Source organism: Aedes aegypti, chromosome 2 (genome assembly GCF_002204515.2).
Source record: "Aedes aegypti strain LVP_AGWG chromosome 2, AaegL5.0 Primary Assembly, whole genome shotgun sequence".
Taxonomy (NCBI): Eukaryota; Metazoa; Arthropoda; class Insecta; order Diptera; family Culicidae; genus Aedes; species Aedes aegypti.
In genome coordinates this window covers 322,438,286-322,454,006 of record NC_035108.1, presented here as the reverse complement: position 1 = coordinate 322,454,006, position 15,721 = coordinate 322,438,286, and the positions used below count along the sequence as shown (strand labels likewise).

Below are 15,721 nucleotides of genomic sequence, written 5' to 3'. Positions count from 1 at the left end.
CATAGCTTATTCTGCCCCAGCATCCAGAAATGACAAATTTATTTGTACTACAGGATTTTATTTGTCAAGTTCTTTGTATTTATTTGAATATAATGTTCAAAATTACCGAACAACAGATAAAGCAAACTTCATTACCTTTAAATATATTCCTCTTTTTCCGCCAGGGGCAGCACTGAGGCGCTCGCAGCGCATGCGCCTCTGTCACGCAGCTCCATCTTCGCTGCAACAAACTCCGCGATACAAACAAACCGCAGTCCGCAACAAATTCCTTCGCCGCACGTCGTTTTGCTCTCCCATTCGTCACAGAGCCGGAGTGCCAGTCTCGTCGTCAATCAGTTCCGCGGTACACTTCGTTCGGTGCGGTCGGTCGATTGTGATGTTGCTCGGTGATCCAACTCGGTAGACTCGGTTGTGTTCTTTGCCGAACAAGATACAGGCTGTGCAGCAGTGTTGTGGGGGATGATTTTTGATTGATTGAGAGTGGGGAAGTGATACAGATGCATTACGACTAGAATGCCGGAGATTGATAACATCTGCGGAAAGATGTTGTGTGGTTTGCTGATTTTGTGATGAATTGGGTGTAATTCGTCTTTAGTGTTCGGTAAAAGTAGCCGAAATTGTCAAAACGGGGAAGTTTGCCGACTAGGGCATTAGAAGTTCAGTTCTATAGCAGAAGAAAGTCTCTATGCTGTGCAGTGCTAGTGCCGTGTAGCGAATAGTGAATTCAGGCGCAATGTATTTCAAGTCGTGTATTAGTAGGAAAATAGTGATAGGTTTCATCTGCCTGCTGATGCAGATTAGCCATGGGATAACTCAACTAGTCATCAATGTACAGAATCAGGTCTGTGATATTTTGGACATGCTATTTTTTGTTTTGCTTTCAATCCCTTCGTCGCTTTTGTTAGCTTTTATCACATTCTGACGTTTCTCCAGGGCTGGTCGTGCAACATACGGCTATTATGTCGCAGAGTCGGTGCTTTTTACGGTCGTAATTTGACAGCTTTATTGTTTTGGTTGTTCGGATTTTGTTATTATGCTTCTGCAATGTCTGAGTCTGGAATTGTTTGGCTATTTGTTTTTATTAGACTGACCATTTGCGGTGGCTCAACGTTTTATAGTCAAAGGATGAGATGGTCGTAAAAGCGCTTCTAGGGATGCAAATCATGGATACATGGAAATGCGTGATATTTGCAGAAGGAATTACCGTCATTGATGATGCGTTGTGCACGTTTAGAGGATTTGTTTGGCGATACATTCCAGTCACGTACCGGAGATAAATTTTACCGTCAATCGTATACCTTGTGGGGGTTTGATTGGGCTTATGTGTAATAACGTGTAGGATGATAATTGGAATCAACAACTGGTATGGAACTGCAGAAGTGAGGCTTTTCCGTGGTTAATGATGGTTGTATTTGCATTATGTGTACTCAAATTTGGATGACAACAGCAGCAACATTATGGTTCTAGTAATTGCTAATGCAAAGAAATAAACTACGGAATTTCTCGGATAACTGAAAGCCCTTGATTGCCGATAGGTAAAATCATTGTATAATAAACCTCTGAACCATAAAGACGTATTTTATTACTAAAATTCAAAAGTGACAAGCCAGATTACTACTACCATAAAACCTCTGCAGAAATTCTAAAGTCATGGTATACTTGAAAATCGATTTTTTTCACGGATTCGAATTTCAAAATTCAAATACCGTGGAAGTTAGTAGAATGTCTGTAAACTCTGTCCAACCTGTTGAGAGTCCGTCACTTGAATAGAGAATATGAGACGTGTGCTTGAAAAGTACGTCAAGAATACGTTGAAATTCATTTCAAAGAAGCGGACCACAAGCTGCAGGTATAGCTGGAGATTTCATCAGCGAAGGTCGTAATGTACAGCAAGCTATGTTATCTGATAGAATCCAAGCTCAAAATTCAATCAAGAAGAGTGATACGTTGATTCAAAATAATTCAAATATCCTTCAAATTCATAATTTTGGACCGTAACAAATTTCTATTATGCTGCCATCGTTTGCTGGTGCTACTGAAGAAGATGTAAATCATTTTGTGATACGAAATACGTGCATAAAATAGACGAGTTTGTCATGAAGATGGTGATTATCCGGAACCTTGAAGGGAAGGCTACTTCCTGGCTACATTCACAAGCTGATTTTATATTTAAAAGTACGATGCAATACTGAAGAGCCTCCAAAAACCTAGTTCGCAAAATTTGAATCTTTCCCTAATTATTGTCAAGTCGAAATCTTGTGAAGAAATTGTTCAAGCTTTTAGAATATTTGGAAACATCAAATTCGTCTACATGGAAACCAATCAAGTGCTCTTCTTCTCATCAACCTGGGCACGTTGCTGAAGTTTGCTGGAGGAGTCATAATAACATTTCGAGACCCAATCCATGCAGGAGAAATGCGCGTGATTAAGCTCCAAAATCAAAACTTGTTAATGCTGTTGCTAAGGATGGCTTAGTTCTAAGATTTAAATCTTTGTATGACAGCTAACGTGAATAATGTAATTCAAACTTTTTTCTGTGGATAACAAATGAGGGACTAATATACTTCAAATCATCGATTATTTTGATTTTTCTGATTATTATGTATTGAGTATGAGGCACTTAAAAATTTGCTCCAAATGATCCACTTGCCCCACCATGGTGGGGTAAGTGGATCACCAATAGAAAAAATCTGTTCTCAAAACAAATGTGATGTAATTATGTATAGTAAGAATGATATTACTGTCGTTCTTGTTATGAGTGCTAGTAATGGTACATTTTAATACTTTAAAATTAAAAAGTATCTTTATTTAATCAAAATATATTTGAAAATATGTATACATTGGTTAACACTGATTCAAACAACAAAAAAACATTGAAACCAGAATAATTTGTAGAAAATTCATCCATTTATACACATAAGTTAAACAGAAGTATTGTAGGATTATTCCTTACGATGTTTTGAAAAACACTCGTAGTTTGAAAATATTAGTAACATTTATGTTTAAATAACGAACTGAACACTTTTTATTCTACTTATGTTTGTATCATTTTTCTTGAATAATTTATATGGCCAAACAAAGTACGATAATATGCTTCCAATTGGAGAATTAGTATATTTTGCTCTTTTGCAACTCAGTTTAGATAAAGCACGAAAAGTTTCGTGTGTGTTTTGAAATTATTATTATTTTATTTTTTTTTTTATACCAGAAAGGTTAAAAAAACTTAGGTGGATTAATTCAAATGATCTATGGTCAATTTGACAAATTTAAGCTGGGAATGAAAAAAAATAAAGGAAAACAAAATTTTCGAATATTAAATCTTATTAAAATTCTCGTAAGCAGTCTGCCAATAAATGATAATAATACTTGATCCACTTACCCCACCCCATTAAAAAGTAGGAGTAAGTGTACCATGTACAATATATCTGTATTTATTTGTAAACATCACATATTTTCATTGTGATTCATTAAATTAGAACTGAAATGCTCACCATGTGTCGAAAAAACTAATAAAATTCGATTTTAGACAGATACAATGGATATTTGTTTGATAGAAAACAATTTTGAAATTAATTATTTTTTGCAGCTAACAAGTTTGCTTGTGTCAGTGTACGTGTAGTACCAGTTTTGCAATAGTATCAGTGTGGACGTAAGAATATAACCTAAAACGAAGCAATTGTGCGAAAACATTCAACATATTCAAGTATTTATGCTTAATATTGACGAATGATTCACTTACCCCACTGATACACTTCCCCCACTGTACCTTATGCGTTCGAAATGAAGAATTTCTTTCACGGGTGGACTTTATACGAGACCTGGGCGTTATTCTTGACACCAAATTCACCATTACTGCCCATAACTGCAAAACAGTCACATTCCACATTTTTGACAAATTGAAGTTAATACCATGGAGAGTCATCAAATGACAAATATCAAATGGCCGATCAATGAGAGAATGTGCAAGTTGAGGCTCAAAGGCCACAACCCTCACTCCGGAAGCGCCCGTATTATTATAACGCGCAGCTCGAACGCGAGTACGACAGCTGCCCAAGCCATGACGTCAAAATCATCATAGGAGATCTAAACGCTCAGGAGCATCTTGATGGGCGAGCGTGAGGTGATCGAAAGGTGGAAGCAACACATCGACGAACACCTGAATGGCGTTAAGAGCACAAGCAATGAAGGACGGGACAACGGAGGAAATGCCTTCGTCAGTACTGCGGGCGATGGGAACCAACCAGCCCCCACTTTGAGGGAGGTTACGGATACCATTCACCAGCTCAAGAACAATAAAGCTGCTGGTAAGGATGGTATCGGAGTTGAACTCATAAAGATGGGCCCGGAGACGTTGGCCATTTGTCTGTATCGGATGATAGGCACAATATGAGAAACAGAACAGCTTCCGGAGGAGTGGAATGAAGGATCTACAAGAAAGGCGACAAGTTAGATTGTGAGAACTTTCGAGCGATCACCGTTCTCAATGCGGCCTACAAAGTATTATCCCAGATCATCTTCCGTCGTCTGTCACCTGTGGTAAACGAGTTCGTGGGAAATTATCAAGTCGGCTTCGTTTACGGCCGATCGACATCGGACCAGATCTTTACTGTACGGCAAATCTTTTAAAAATGTCGTGAATACCAGGTCCCAACGCATCACCTTTTCATCGATTTCAAGGCGGCATACGATAGTTTGGACCGCGTAGAGCTATGGAAAGACATGGACGAGAACAGCTTTCCCGGGAAGTTCACGACGAGGCTGATAAGGGCGACGATGGAAGGTGTGCAAAATTGTGTGATGGTTCCAAGCGAACATTCCAGTTCGTTTGGATCCCGCCGGGGACTACGACAAGGTAATGAGCTTTCGTGCCTGTTATTCAATATTGCGCTAGAAGGTGTTATGCGGAGAGCCGGGCTGAACATTCGGGGTGCGATTTTTACGAGATCCAGTCAATTTGTTTGCTTCGCGGATGATATGGACATTGTCGGCCGAACATTTGAAAAGGTGGCAGACCTGTACACTCGCCTGAAACGTGAGGCAGCAAAAGTTGGACTGGTGGTGAATGCGATCAAGACAAAGTACATGATAGCTGGTAGGGCCGCGTTCGAGAAGGTTCACCTAGGTTGTAGTGTTACGATAGACGGGGATACGTTCGAAGTGGTCGACGAGTTCGTCTACCTGGGATCCTTGCTGACGACTGACAATAACGTTAACCGTGAAGTATGGAGGCGCATCATCAGTGAAAGTTGGGCCTACTTTGGCCTCCACAAGAAGCTGCGGTCAAAAAAGACTCACACCGCCCAACTCTACGACGAACTCAGTATCCAGAAGGTGGCCAAAGCTGGTAGGATACGATGGGCAGGGCATGTTGCAAGAATGCCGGAGAGCAATCCTATAAAGATGGAGTTCGCTTCGGATCCGGTTGGTACAAGAAAGCGTGGAGCGCAGTGAGCTAGGTGTGCGAACAAGTGCATATCGATTTGGTGAGCGTGGGGCAGAACCGAGGATGGAGATATGCGGCCATAAATCGAGAATTTTGGCGTGAAATTGTTGATTCAGTGTTATCTGTGTAGATGTGAACTGAATAAATGAAATGACCATCTTTGTGTGGTTGTCCGGTAGTCTTTCAACATGCCCTGCCCATCGCACCCTTCCGGCTTTCGCCACGTTCTGGGTACAGGGATCACGGTCGAGCCTGGCGAGCTCGTGGTTCATTCGTCGCCGTCATACATCACACCGCCAAAGATCGTCCTAAGCACCCGTTATTCGAACACTCCTTCGGTCACTTTGGTCTTATTAGCGTTTTGTGCATGGTACCATTTGATGCAAGGGTGAATCTTTCTCGATCGCTGCTTTTTATGGAATCCATAGTAGGTGCGACTTCCACAGATGATGCGTCTCCGTATTCTACGGCTAACGTTGTTATCAGCCATTAACAAGGATCCGAGGTAGACAAACTCATCAACCACCTCGAAAAGATCCCCGTCTATTGTATCGCTGCTTCCTAGGCGGGCTCTGTTCCGTCAATTCGTATGGTATGTTTAGTTATTACATGCGAAATATTCAATTTTGCCGCTGATTACGGAAATAAAGATGTTTTAGCCGAAATTTCTAACATTAGTGTCGTCTGTTGAAAGTTTAACATGGTAACTAATTTCTAGACATAATTTCACTTTCATCCAGATTATCTATTTGTAATTATATAGGTATCAAATTACCCTGCACTAACCCTGCTGAGCATTCATGCACCAAGCAAATATCTGCATCAAATTCAATTATTTTCTTTTTTCATCACGATCATCATGAATAAATAAATCTATCCCCCACAAGCACCGGTACGATTTCTGCTCTCCAAGCAACCAACCGACTCTCAAGAATACTCCAAACACAAACATGCTGCTGCTGCTGCGAGATGTTACCATTGCTTCTTAGAGTGAACAAAGGGTCGGCAGCGCGGTGGTGGAAAGCAAATCTTCTCTTACCCTACGTGGCAGCAGCATGGTGCCGTTTGAAGCTTGTCTTGAGCAAACGAAGGAAACGGAAGCCCATTCTGTTGTGTGTTCTGCTGAGCTAAGGGAAGAAGGAAGCGCATTTTCCGCGTTGCACACCATTCACGCTGAACATGAACTGATACACATCTCTCACTCACCATCTAGGGAGTACCGTAGAGCGGGGAGACTTTGATTATGCGATTAACTTTGATCGAGTTCCACCACTTAGGGTAACCAATATATTTTGGACCTCTATATATTTTGGGCCCCCTGGGCCATTTTCCTGCAAATTTCCCAGTTTAAATCGAAAGATCAACTCAATTCGCATGTCATTTGGAAAGAAAGAACTATTCCGTACTTGCATCATCCGTTTGTACAAAGAAAATGTGTTTATTTTATCTGAAATTAATTTAATTCAATCGGTTCATCCATGCAACCGTTACAACACGTTACACCCAGAAATTGAAGCCGTCAGAAATTTTCCAGATGTAAACAAAAACTTTTTTCAAATTTCTGAACTAAAAGCGTAGAATTTCTTCGGTTTTCCATTGTCAATCGATTGATTAGACTATGGGCAAGCATATTATACAACCAGTGTCGTGGACTTTGTCGTCAAACGATAAAAAATTCCGGGGGTCCAAAATATATACTTTAAGGGACCAAAATGTATTAGTGTGTCCAAAATAATGAAAAGCAGTGCTTCGCAATTCAATTATTTTCGACATATTTTGGATGCCTAATGATCGTATGGGCATTTTATCTCGTAGAGGAAGTTTATCTCTACATTTTGTCATGTTTTTTGACTTGGTTACGCTGTGCAATTAATTAATTGGGACAAAAAAATGAAATCACTTCCTTAGGGGTCCAAAATACGACCGTTACCCTAGTAAATGAAACAACAAAGTTTTTGTTGATAGGTTAAGCTTAACAAATGCATAAGCAAACAGTATTATTATGGCACTTTCTTGCCGTTCTACGCATATTTGTACCGCGGCCCATGTGGTTTACATTGAATATGGGACAAGCAGGCGAAAAAGGGATGAACTGCCCTGTCAGAGCTTTTTTCATTGGAATCAAGAGCATTTCTCGCATTACATACGAGCTCGCCCTAAAAGCCATTGGTAATCGAGTGTGTAGTTCGTTGCTTTTAAGTAAATTAACGGACAAAGATAACAATTATCGTCACTAAGAGATAGAAGAGCATCTTTCCTTCATCTTAGCATTTAAAACATTGTGTAAATCCATTCATTAGCTAAGTAACAACACTTGGTTACCAATGGCTTTTAGGTAGAGATCATAAGTTAATTGATATTTGGAAATTGGTAGCATTTTAAAATTTCCAAACATTTTGTTCTGCGACAACTGGGGCGCAGAACCACTTGGGCACTTCCATGATTCACTTTGGCATGGGGTTTTTTCTCGGCCGAACTGTCTGATGCTTAGCATTGAGAAGCACTTATGTACGACACATATTGTGGCCAAATATGAACTCTGTAGCTTTCAAAAAAAACCCCTGCCCAAATGATGTAATGTAAAAAATAACAGCTGGCGAGTCGGCTGGCTGGCGATGTTCTTTCCCCTCCGCTGATTAATGCCGTTTCCATGGTACGATTATAGTGTTGTTATGTTTTGGAAAACAAATTGAAAATGTGTGCAGTAGAAAAGACTGATTCCGAGTACCAGAAGTTGGTAAGCGCATTTCATAGTTTAAATTCAAGCCTTATTCCAATTTTCTAATTTAAGAATATCGTGATCGTGCATTTAAACGAAATTTTTGGGCTCTGCATGGACTAACTCTATTGCTGCTAATCTGGTGTACAAGGGAAGATTTCAGCTTGTTTAAGGCATCATGAGGCCATTGTGCTGTACTCGGTTTTATTTCGTATGTATTGAGAACGAAGTTTTGAGCTATGAAGATGGTAACAATTGGAAACTAATTTATATTCCTATTTTCAGACTTTTTATTGCAACGGTGAGAGACAAAATGGAGCCCAAAAATCGCTGAAATGGAGTCTTATTTTGAACGTTTTTCGAGATTGCTGCATAAATAATTATCCATATATTTCTCAAGTGTTTTGTGTATTCCCGGAAATACCTATGAATATATTTGCTCTTCTATGAGTTTTTGATTATCGAGTACTGAATTCAATTCTTCCTACTTGCATACCTGTAATGTGCAAAAATGTAGGTAACCGTACATACAACTGCCGATTACGGTTTGTTTTCATATTTCATAACGCTAGAATCGGCCATTTCGGGCACACACCCACTCCAATGTGACGCTTTTTGAATTGCAGTTTTTTAGTTTTAGTATGAGCCGTAACATCATTAGGGCAATCCACCCTCTCCAGCGTTATGAAATTTGTGAATGGACAGAGGCGTTCATAGTGCCACATTTATGTATGACTATTCTCTTAAAACATCAATTTTCAAAGAATTAGAACGCATGTCACTGAGATGAATAATTGCAATACATATTGAGATCTTAAACAACATCTTCTTCCAGAGTCAACACTAAAAAATTTAAAGAACGAGTTCGGAAAGGGAACGCTAAAACCGCAGTTGATTGACAGGAGCAAAGCAAAATGGTTTGAGGGGAAACATGTTGCTAGGATCTCAAGGCTTACTGCCCTGATGAAGCATAACAAACCGGCCAGCTGTCAAATTGTTTTCCAATATGGTGGAATGCCCTATTTGACACATTGAATTACCTCCCTTTTAAATACCTTGGTTGTGACAATTTTCAAATAACGCACTGAAAAAAAAAATGCTAATTTTCTCAGCATTGGATCGACCATAATTTAAAATTAATGTATCATCAGAACCGTAATCTTAGATTCTTCGAAAAGTGCTAGCGAAATTTGAACGAAAAAGTCTAAAAACTATTTAATATCAACTAAATAGCCATTGAAGTCATCGTGCAAAAGTTCGGATTCACATACGACGCATGCAATAGTAGTTTACGGAACAAGTTGCAGAATGATGATTTTTACAGCACGAGTCGTAGATTTATCCTACAAGGCTTTCCGAGTTACGACAAGTGCTGTAAAAATCGAGTTCCGCAACGAGTTACGTACAACATTTTTTGCAATTTCGTAAAAGACCACTTAAGGGTACCAGAAATTATATCGGAATGCATTCACCATTATTTTACAATTTCTGAAAAATTATTGTGTAGGAATGTAATGAATTGTAATGAATCATACGCAACTCAAAACAGTTGCGTAATGAGAAAGCGTTGCGTAATGAATCATTACCGCTCTGGTTGCAGTTGCGTAATGCCTATTCCCGCACTGCATACTTCAGTGCAGGAAAGTAGGCCGTTTCATGACAGATTAGCGTGATGAAAAATAGCCTATTACGATGAGAAATCGCAAAAATATTTTTTTGCTATTTCTCATCGTAATAGGCTGTTTTTCATCACTCCAATCTGTCATGAAACGGCCTACTTTCCTGCACTGAAGTAAGCAGTGCGGGAATTGTCATTACGCAACTGAAACCAGTGCTGTAATGATTCATTACGCAACGCTTTCTCATTACGCAACTGTTTTGAGTTGCGTAATGAATCATTACCCAACTATTTTCAGAAATTGCAAAATGATGGTGCAAGCATCCAGATGTGATTTCTGATACCCTCCAGTGGTGTTCTACGAAATTGCAAAAAAAGTTGTACGCAACTCGTTGCAGAACTCGATTTTTACAGCACTCGTCGTAGTTATCCAACTCGGCAAGCCTCGTTGGACAAATGTACGACTCGTGCTGTAAAAATCGTCATTCCGCAACTTGTTACGTAAACTACTATTTTGTTGATATCTCTGTCGTTTTTCGATCAATTTCATATGGCATATTTGAACGTAAATAGCGGTGCGCACATAATTAGTATGAAAGTTCACAGAAGTAAGTTTTAGTGAACCCAAACTTTTACACGATGACTTGAATGACTTGGTGTCTATCAACATTCCCCAATTTTATTCTAACTGAAATGATGTCAAACTAGGGGTTGCGAACTGGGTATCAACAAGCAGCCAGGCTGCTGTAAAGCTCAAATTTTCATCAAAGTGATCCGAGTATGCCTAGAAGTGTGTGCTCATTATTTCGTCACGCTACAATATGTTATACATTTTATGTGACACAGAAACAATCAACTGTTGAAGAAGCGTTTTACTTGGTCTAATTGATGGGTCATATTTTCAGAACTTTTGTGAAATATATTTTTACTAACATACGGTCAGAAACTATGGGTTTCAGCTGCTACATTGGATTTATTGGCCTCATCAAATTGCAGAAGCTCAGTGTGAAACATTTTAAGTGTACACCTTGTAAATGGTTTCCTGCGATACAATCAAACAAATAACGGTTAGCACTGGTTGAAAAACTTGTGTGTGTGACCAATATATTCGAGACTGCACCCCTCAGATGTCAAACAGTAGTTTGGTTGTGGATTGTTGTGTTTGCATTCCCATTATCAAAGTAACCAAAAACAGCAACTCTACGTTATATTACATTAAAAAATGGAGGTGCACTCAAAATGATTCGTTATACTATCTTTTAACTGTAATCAATAACTAAGAAGGATAAAAGTACTTGTTTCAAAAATATAAAACGAAAACTGTTGTGACAGAATGCACAAATAATCAGATTTTCTTCCAAACAACTATCAAAGTTTTTACTTTCTACGGTACCAACCAAAAAGTATCTCAGATGGTGGAAAGAGCTGCCGTCGGTGGAGAAGCATCTTGCTCTTTAAATTGGGCGCACTGGATCTGATGGTGGTGGATTTACCACGGGCTGATGCGGTGAGAGTAGAATCTGCTGAATGAGCTACCAGCTTCCCGCTGCACTATGCACTTGTTCGCTTTTGAGAGGGGGGTTTGCGCTTGTGTACCCTTATATGCAATTTTTCTCATTTTTTATTCTGCGAACAAGCAAAGGCAAGCAAATCTGATGGACCGGTAATGAGATCCGGACCTCGGGGGCTAGACATGTTTACCGGATTTGTAGCGGATTCGTTGTTATTGTTTGGACGACTTTCGGATGTGCCATAGACAAGCGGATTTCAGGGCTTGTAACGGGTTTCTTCAAACAAACATGGACACTTATTTGAGGAAAACTCTAAAAGTCTCTGTTTTATTGAAGGTCAATTCTTCTTCTTCTTCTTGACATTACGACCATTTCGTGTGGCAGGTACGATGATACTCTATGCCCAGAGAAGCCAAGGTAATTTCCAAGCAAAGATCCTGGACCGACCGGGAATCGAACCCAGACACCTTCAGCATGGCTTTGCTTTGTAGCCGCGGATTCTAACCACTCGGCTAATTGAAGGTCTCTTAAGCTCTTGTTTCAAGAAAAATGGTCTTAACACATTTTTTCATTTTCATCCTTGCAGTAAATTCTGGTATCAATTCAAAAATCAAGGAGCAACAATGATTCATTATTGATTCCTACCCGTCTCTGCCGCAGGTTCTTTAGAAATTCTTCCAGATATTTCCTTTCAGAATACATTCAGGGATTCCTTCAGGCATCCTTCCAGTAATTCCTGTAGAGAAAGTTTTACAAAATCTGGTCTAGAGCCACCATTCACAGTTCGATGCTAATACCACCAGTATTTTCCATAGGAATATTTTCAAAACTCTTCTTTCTTCATTAAGAAGAAGAATGCTTTTGATATATTTTTTTGCAATTTAGTTGCTATTGTCCTTTAACAAAAGATCTTTGAATACAAAGTTTTATATAGCAATCTTTCTGGCTTTTCAATTTATGATTTAGCTCAAAATTGTCCTTCATAAGAAAGCCGCTCCTAATAATTTATATCTTGTTCATTGTGTTATCAAGTACTCAAACTAACGCAATGAGCAAAGATTGAATTTTTAGTGAAACTTCCACGTCATCTTCAGCGACAAATTTGCTCATCTCGTACTACCAATTGCTACCAAATGTACACAAGTTCGTTACTTAGTGCTTACCATCGCTTCCATCCGTCCCATGGGATTCCCGTTGACAATGCAATTACAAGAACATAAAACAAGTACACAGCTCCCTCGCAGCTTCCGGCATGGGTCAGCAGTGCGAAAACACTCACAGCTCCGCCGGGGGGCCAAATGCAATTAAATTTCACCATTTTCGCACCCACACACACAGCACAGAGCTCTTTCCTACTGAACGGACTGGCACAGTGGGGCGTTTTCATACAAAGGACGAACAAAACCCTAAATGTGTCTCAAATCGAATGAACAAGACACTAAATCTAAAACTTACTTAAGGGGAGATCCCCCAGTGCCAGACAGCACCCAATACCGGACAAAGTCGAAACATTGAGAAATCATGGTCCAATCGAAATGGTGTATTAGTAGAAAAAAAGCTATTATGTAGACTAGTGTTTGCGTAGAATAACACATCCTTGATATATGCATTAGTGTGGGACAACATTTAGATTCTCGCTCCAGCCCACTTTTTGGATTGCATTTAGGTCCCACAACAACTGTGCAAAATTTCAGCTCGATCGGAGAAACTATATTTTAGCGCCAGCCGTTCAAAGTTTGTATGGGATTTACTATGGGGAAAACTTACTATTACAAAGAAATATCGCCAGAGGTCGCCCATTGCCCTCTATAAAAATTCTGAACATAGACCTCGATAGGTATTTTTACGATGAAGAATATTGCCGAAGACCGCAAAACAATCCGACACTTGTGAAAAAAGTTATTCTATGAAACCATATTGGCAAGGCGACGTTGATTAACACGTAAAGGAATAACAATAATAACAAAATCGGGCAAAATTTCCGAATAGCTTAATAACTTTTTTCACAAGCATCGGATTGCTTTGCGGTCTTCGGCAATGTTGTTCATCGCAGAAATACCTATCGAGATCTGAGTTCAGAATTTTTATAGAGGACAATGGGCGCCCTATGGCGATTTTTCTTTGTAAAAGTAAGTTTTCCCATGGTAAATCCCATACAAACTTTGAACGGCTGGCGCTAAAATATAGTTTCTCCGATCGAGCTGAAATTTTGCACAGTTGTTATGGGACCTAAATGCAATCCAAAAAGTGGACTGGAGCGAGAATCTTAATTTTTCATATAACCGTGTCCCAGGCTAATATGCATGCCCTTTTAAAAAAGTAGAAAAGTTTGAAAATCTTCAGAAAATTGACGTACCCCCTTAATTTTGAGCCTATTTAGTAATTATTTTGAATATGAAAAAATACTTTGGATCCCGCAAAGTATGAGTATATTTTGTATCATAATTGAACTAAATATGGACAAATTACAATTTTGATTAAGCACCTCCTGTCCCTCAGATATATGATTATATGATATCTTTGTAATTATTGCATCAGTGTCTCAAAATACTTTCATTTTTCATGGTTTCCGTCGATCATGGTATCAAACATGCAATAAAATTAAGAGGAATGAACATTCAGAACAACATCGTGAAATGTGCTATTTTTCATCATATATGAAAGAGGTTTTCGATAGACATCTTGCAAAATAAAAAAAAACTCAAATTATTCTTGTAAATATTGCAAATGCATTGAATTGGTAATTATAAACTATTCCACATTCAATGATGTTCAAATTTACATAATTCGAGGCATTTTTATTGGGTGCCACCTTTCAATATCGATCAATTTGGTACTAAAATACATAATCAAAATGCAATGTCAAAATTCATATTTATATTTTCAAATTTATTCTTGTACACTATAAAAACGATAATATTTCTCATAAATGGGTAATACGAGCCCATAAAATCAATATTTTTCGAATTATGAATTTAGTGGCTTAAGTGTCCGGTACTGGGGGATCTCCCCCTAATTGCAACCATTACATAATAGCAATTTATTTAACAAGTTGCAGAATGATGATATTACGACGAGTACTGTAAAAACCGAGTTCTGCAACGAGTTGCGTACATTTTTCCAATTTCTTTGTAGACCATTTAAGGATATCAGAAATAATAACAGGAAGCATTCCCAATTATTTTGAAAATTTACAAAAATGGTTTGGTAATGATTCATTATGCAACTCAAAACAGTTTTGTAATGAAAAAGCGTTCGGTTATTGTCATTACGCAACTGATTTCAGTTGCGTACTAAATATTACAACACTGCTTTATTCAGTGCAGACTAGGTACAGACAGTACAAACTAGGCTGTTTCATGACATTTTGGCGTGATGAACAGCCTATTACGATGAGAAATTGCAAACATGTTTTTTTTTTGTAACGTAATTCATGCCCTCGACATTAAATTTGCATGAGGTTTCTCAATTAATATAAAAAAGACAACAAACAAGAATTGTTTGACCCACTTGTTTGTGTAAAGCTACGTCAGCTATATGTCAGCTATATGATGTTCTAAGTCAGCCATGAACTCCGTGGGAACCAGGTCTTCAGATCTACAAGCGTAACCAAAACTGGTTATTCTCAAATTTAGAGAAACTGTCACTCAATGGTACATAAATCGGAAACAAAGTTTTATCCGGTTATGCACCACTGTGGGACGGCGATGGTTGTTATTTACTTCTCAACTGGCCCACGACCTTTTGGTCCACTCAGGACACGACTTAGTCAGCGGCTCTGTATCATTTCATATCGCATTACAGCACATTTGTTGACGTAAATACATTGTAACGATCTCTGGTCTGCCGTCGGCGTCTGACCCCAGAACAAACACACCACCCGCCCTATTCCTACACCCACGACACCCGAGCCTTGCGTCAAAGTGTGGGTCTTTTTTGAGCTTTTATCGGAGCTAGATATTGAATACCAAACTTCACACAGTGACAACTCAACATCCTCGAACAATGTAGCGGATATAAATAATAGCCGAACAAAAGCACGGGGCACCCTCTTTTGACCTTTTTCGGCACTTATTTTTTGCGGCAACATCCGTTCCGAGGTATTGAATTATTGTATTCCACCCTTGGCAGAGTCGGGGGATACCTTTGTCGCAATGGGTTCAAATTTGATGGCCGGAGTACGACCATTTCGCTCCGTAGGGGTGGTGTGCATTATTTACCCTGTGCTTAGACTGTTAGAAAGGTTCTGGTATTGAAAATATTTGGTCACAAATTTCTCCGTTTTCTTTGAGTTCACTGTTTAAACACTGTCATGGATATCCATATTGTAACAATTGAAAATTATGCCTGACTTTCCGATGATAACTTATTGCATGTTAGACAGCTTTGCTGCCAAGTTTCAGATAACTCAGCGAAACAATATTTTAGTT

The 15,721-nt window shown here is 39.0% G+C and overlaps 1 protein-coding gene and 1 long non-coding RNA gene across 2 annotated transcripts in view; both read left to right on the top strand.

Annotated features, from left to right (window-relative positions):
* The first annotated feature begins 290 nt into the window (after positions 1-290).
* Positions 291-15,721, top strand: part of LOC5564147 (out at first protein) — a 323,500-nt gene continuing 308,069 nt past the window's right edge. Inside the window, exon 1 of the mRNA XM_021845821.1 lies at positions 291-841. Coding sequence (XP_021701513.1) covers positions 734-841 — 108 coding nt within the window. The 5' untranslated portion in view covers positions 291-733. The remainder of the gene's footprint in view (positions 842-15,721) is intronic.
* LOC110676749 lies at positions 8,043-8,627 on the top strand. The gene is made up of 3 exons (XR_002500685.1): positions 8,043-8,180; positions 8,235-8,373; positions 8,448-8,627. It is a non-coding gene; the product is annotated as an uncharacterized LOC110676749 (long non-coding RNA).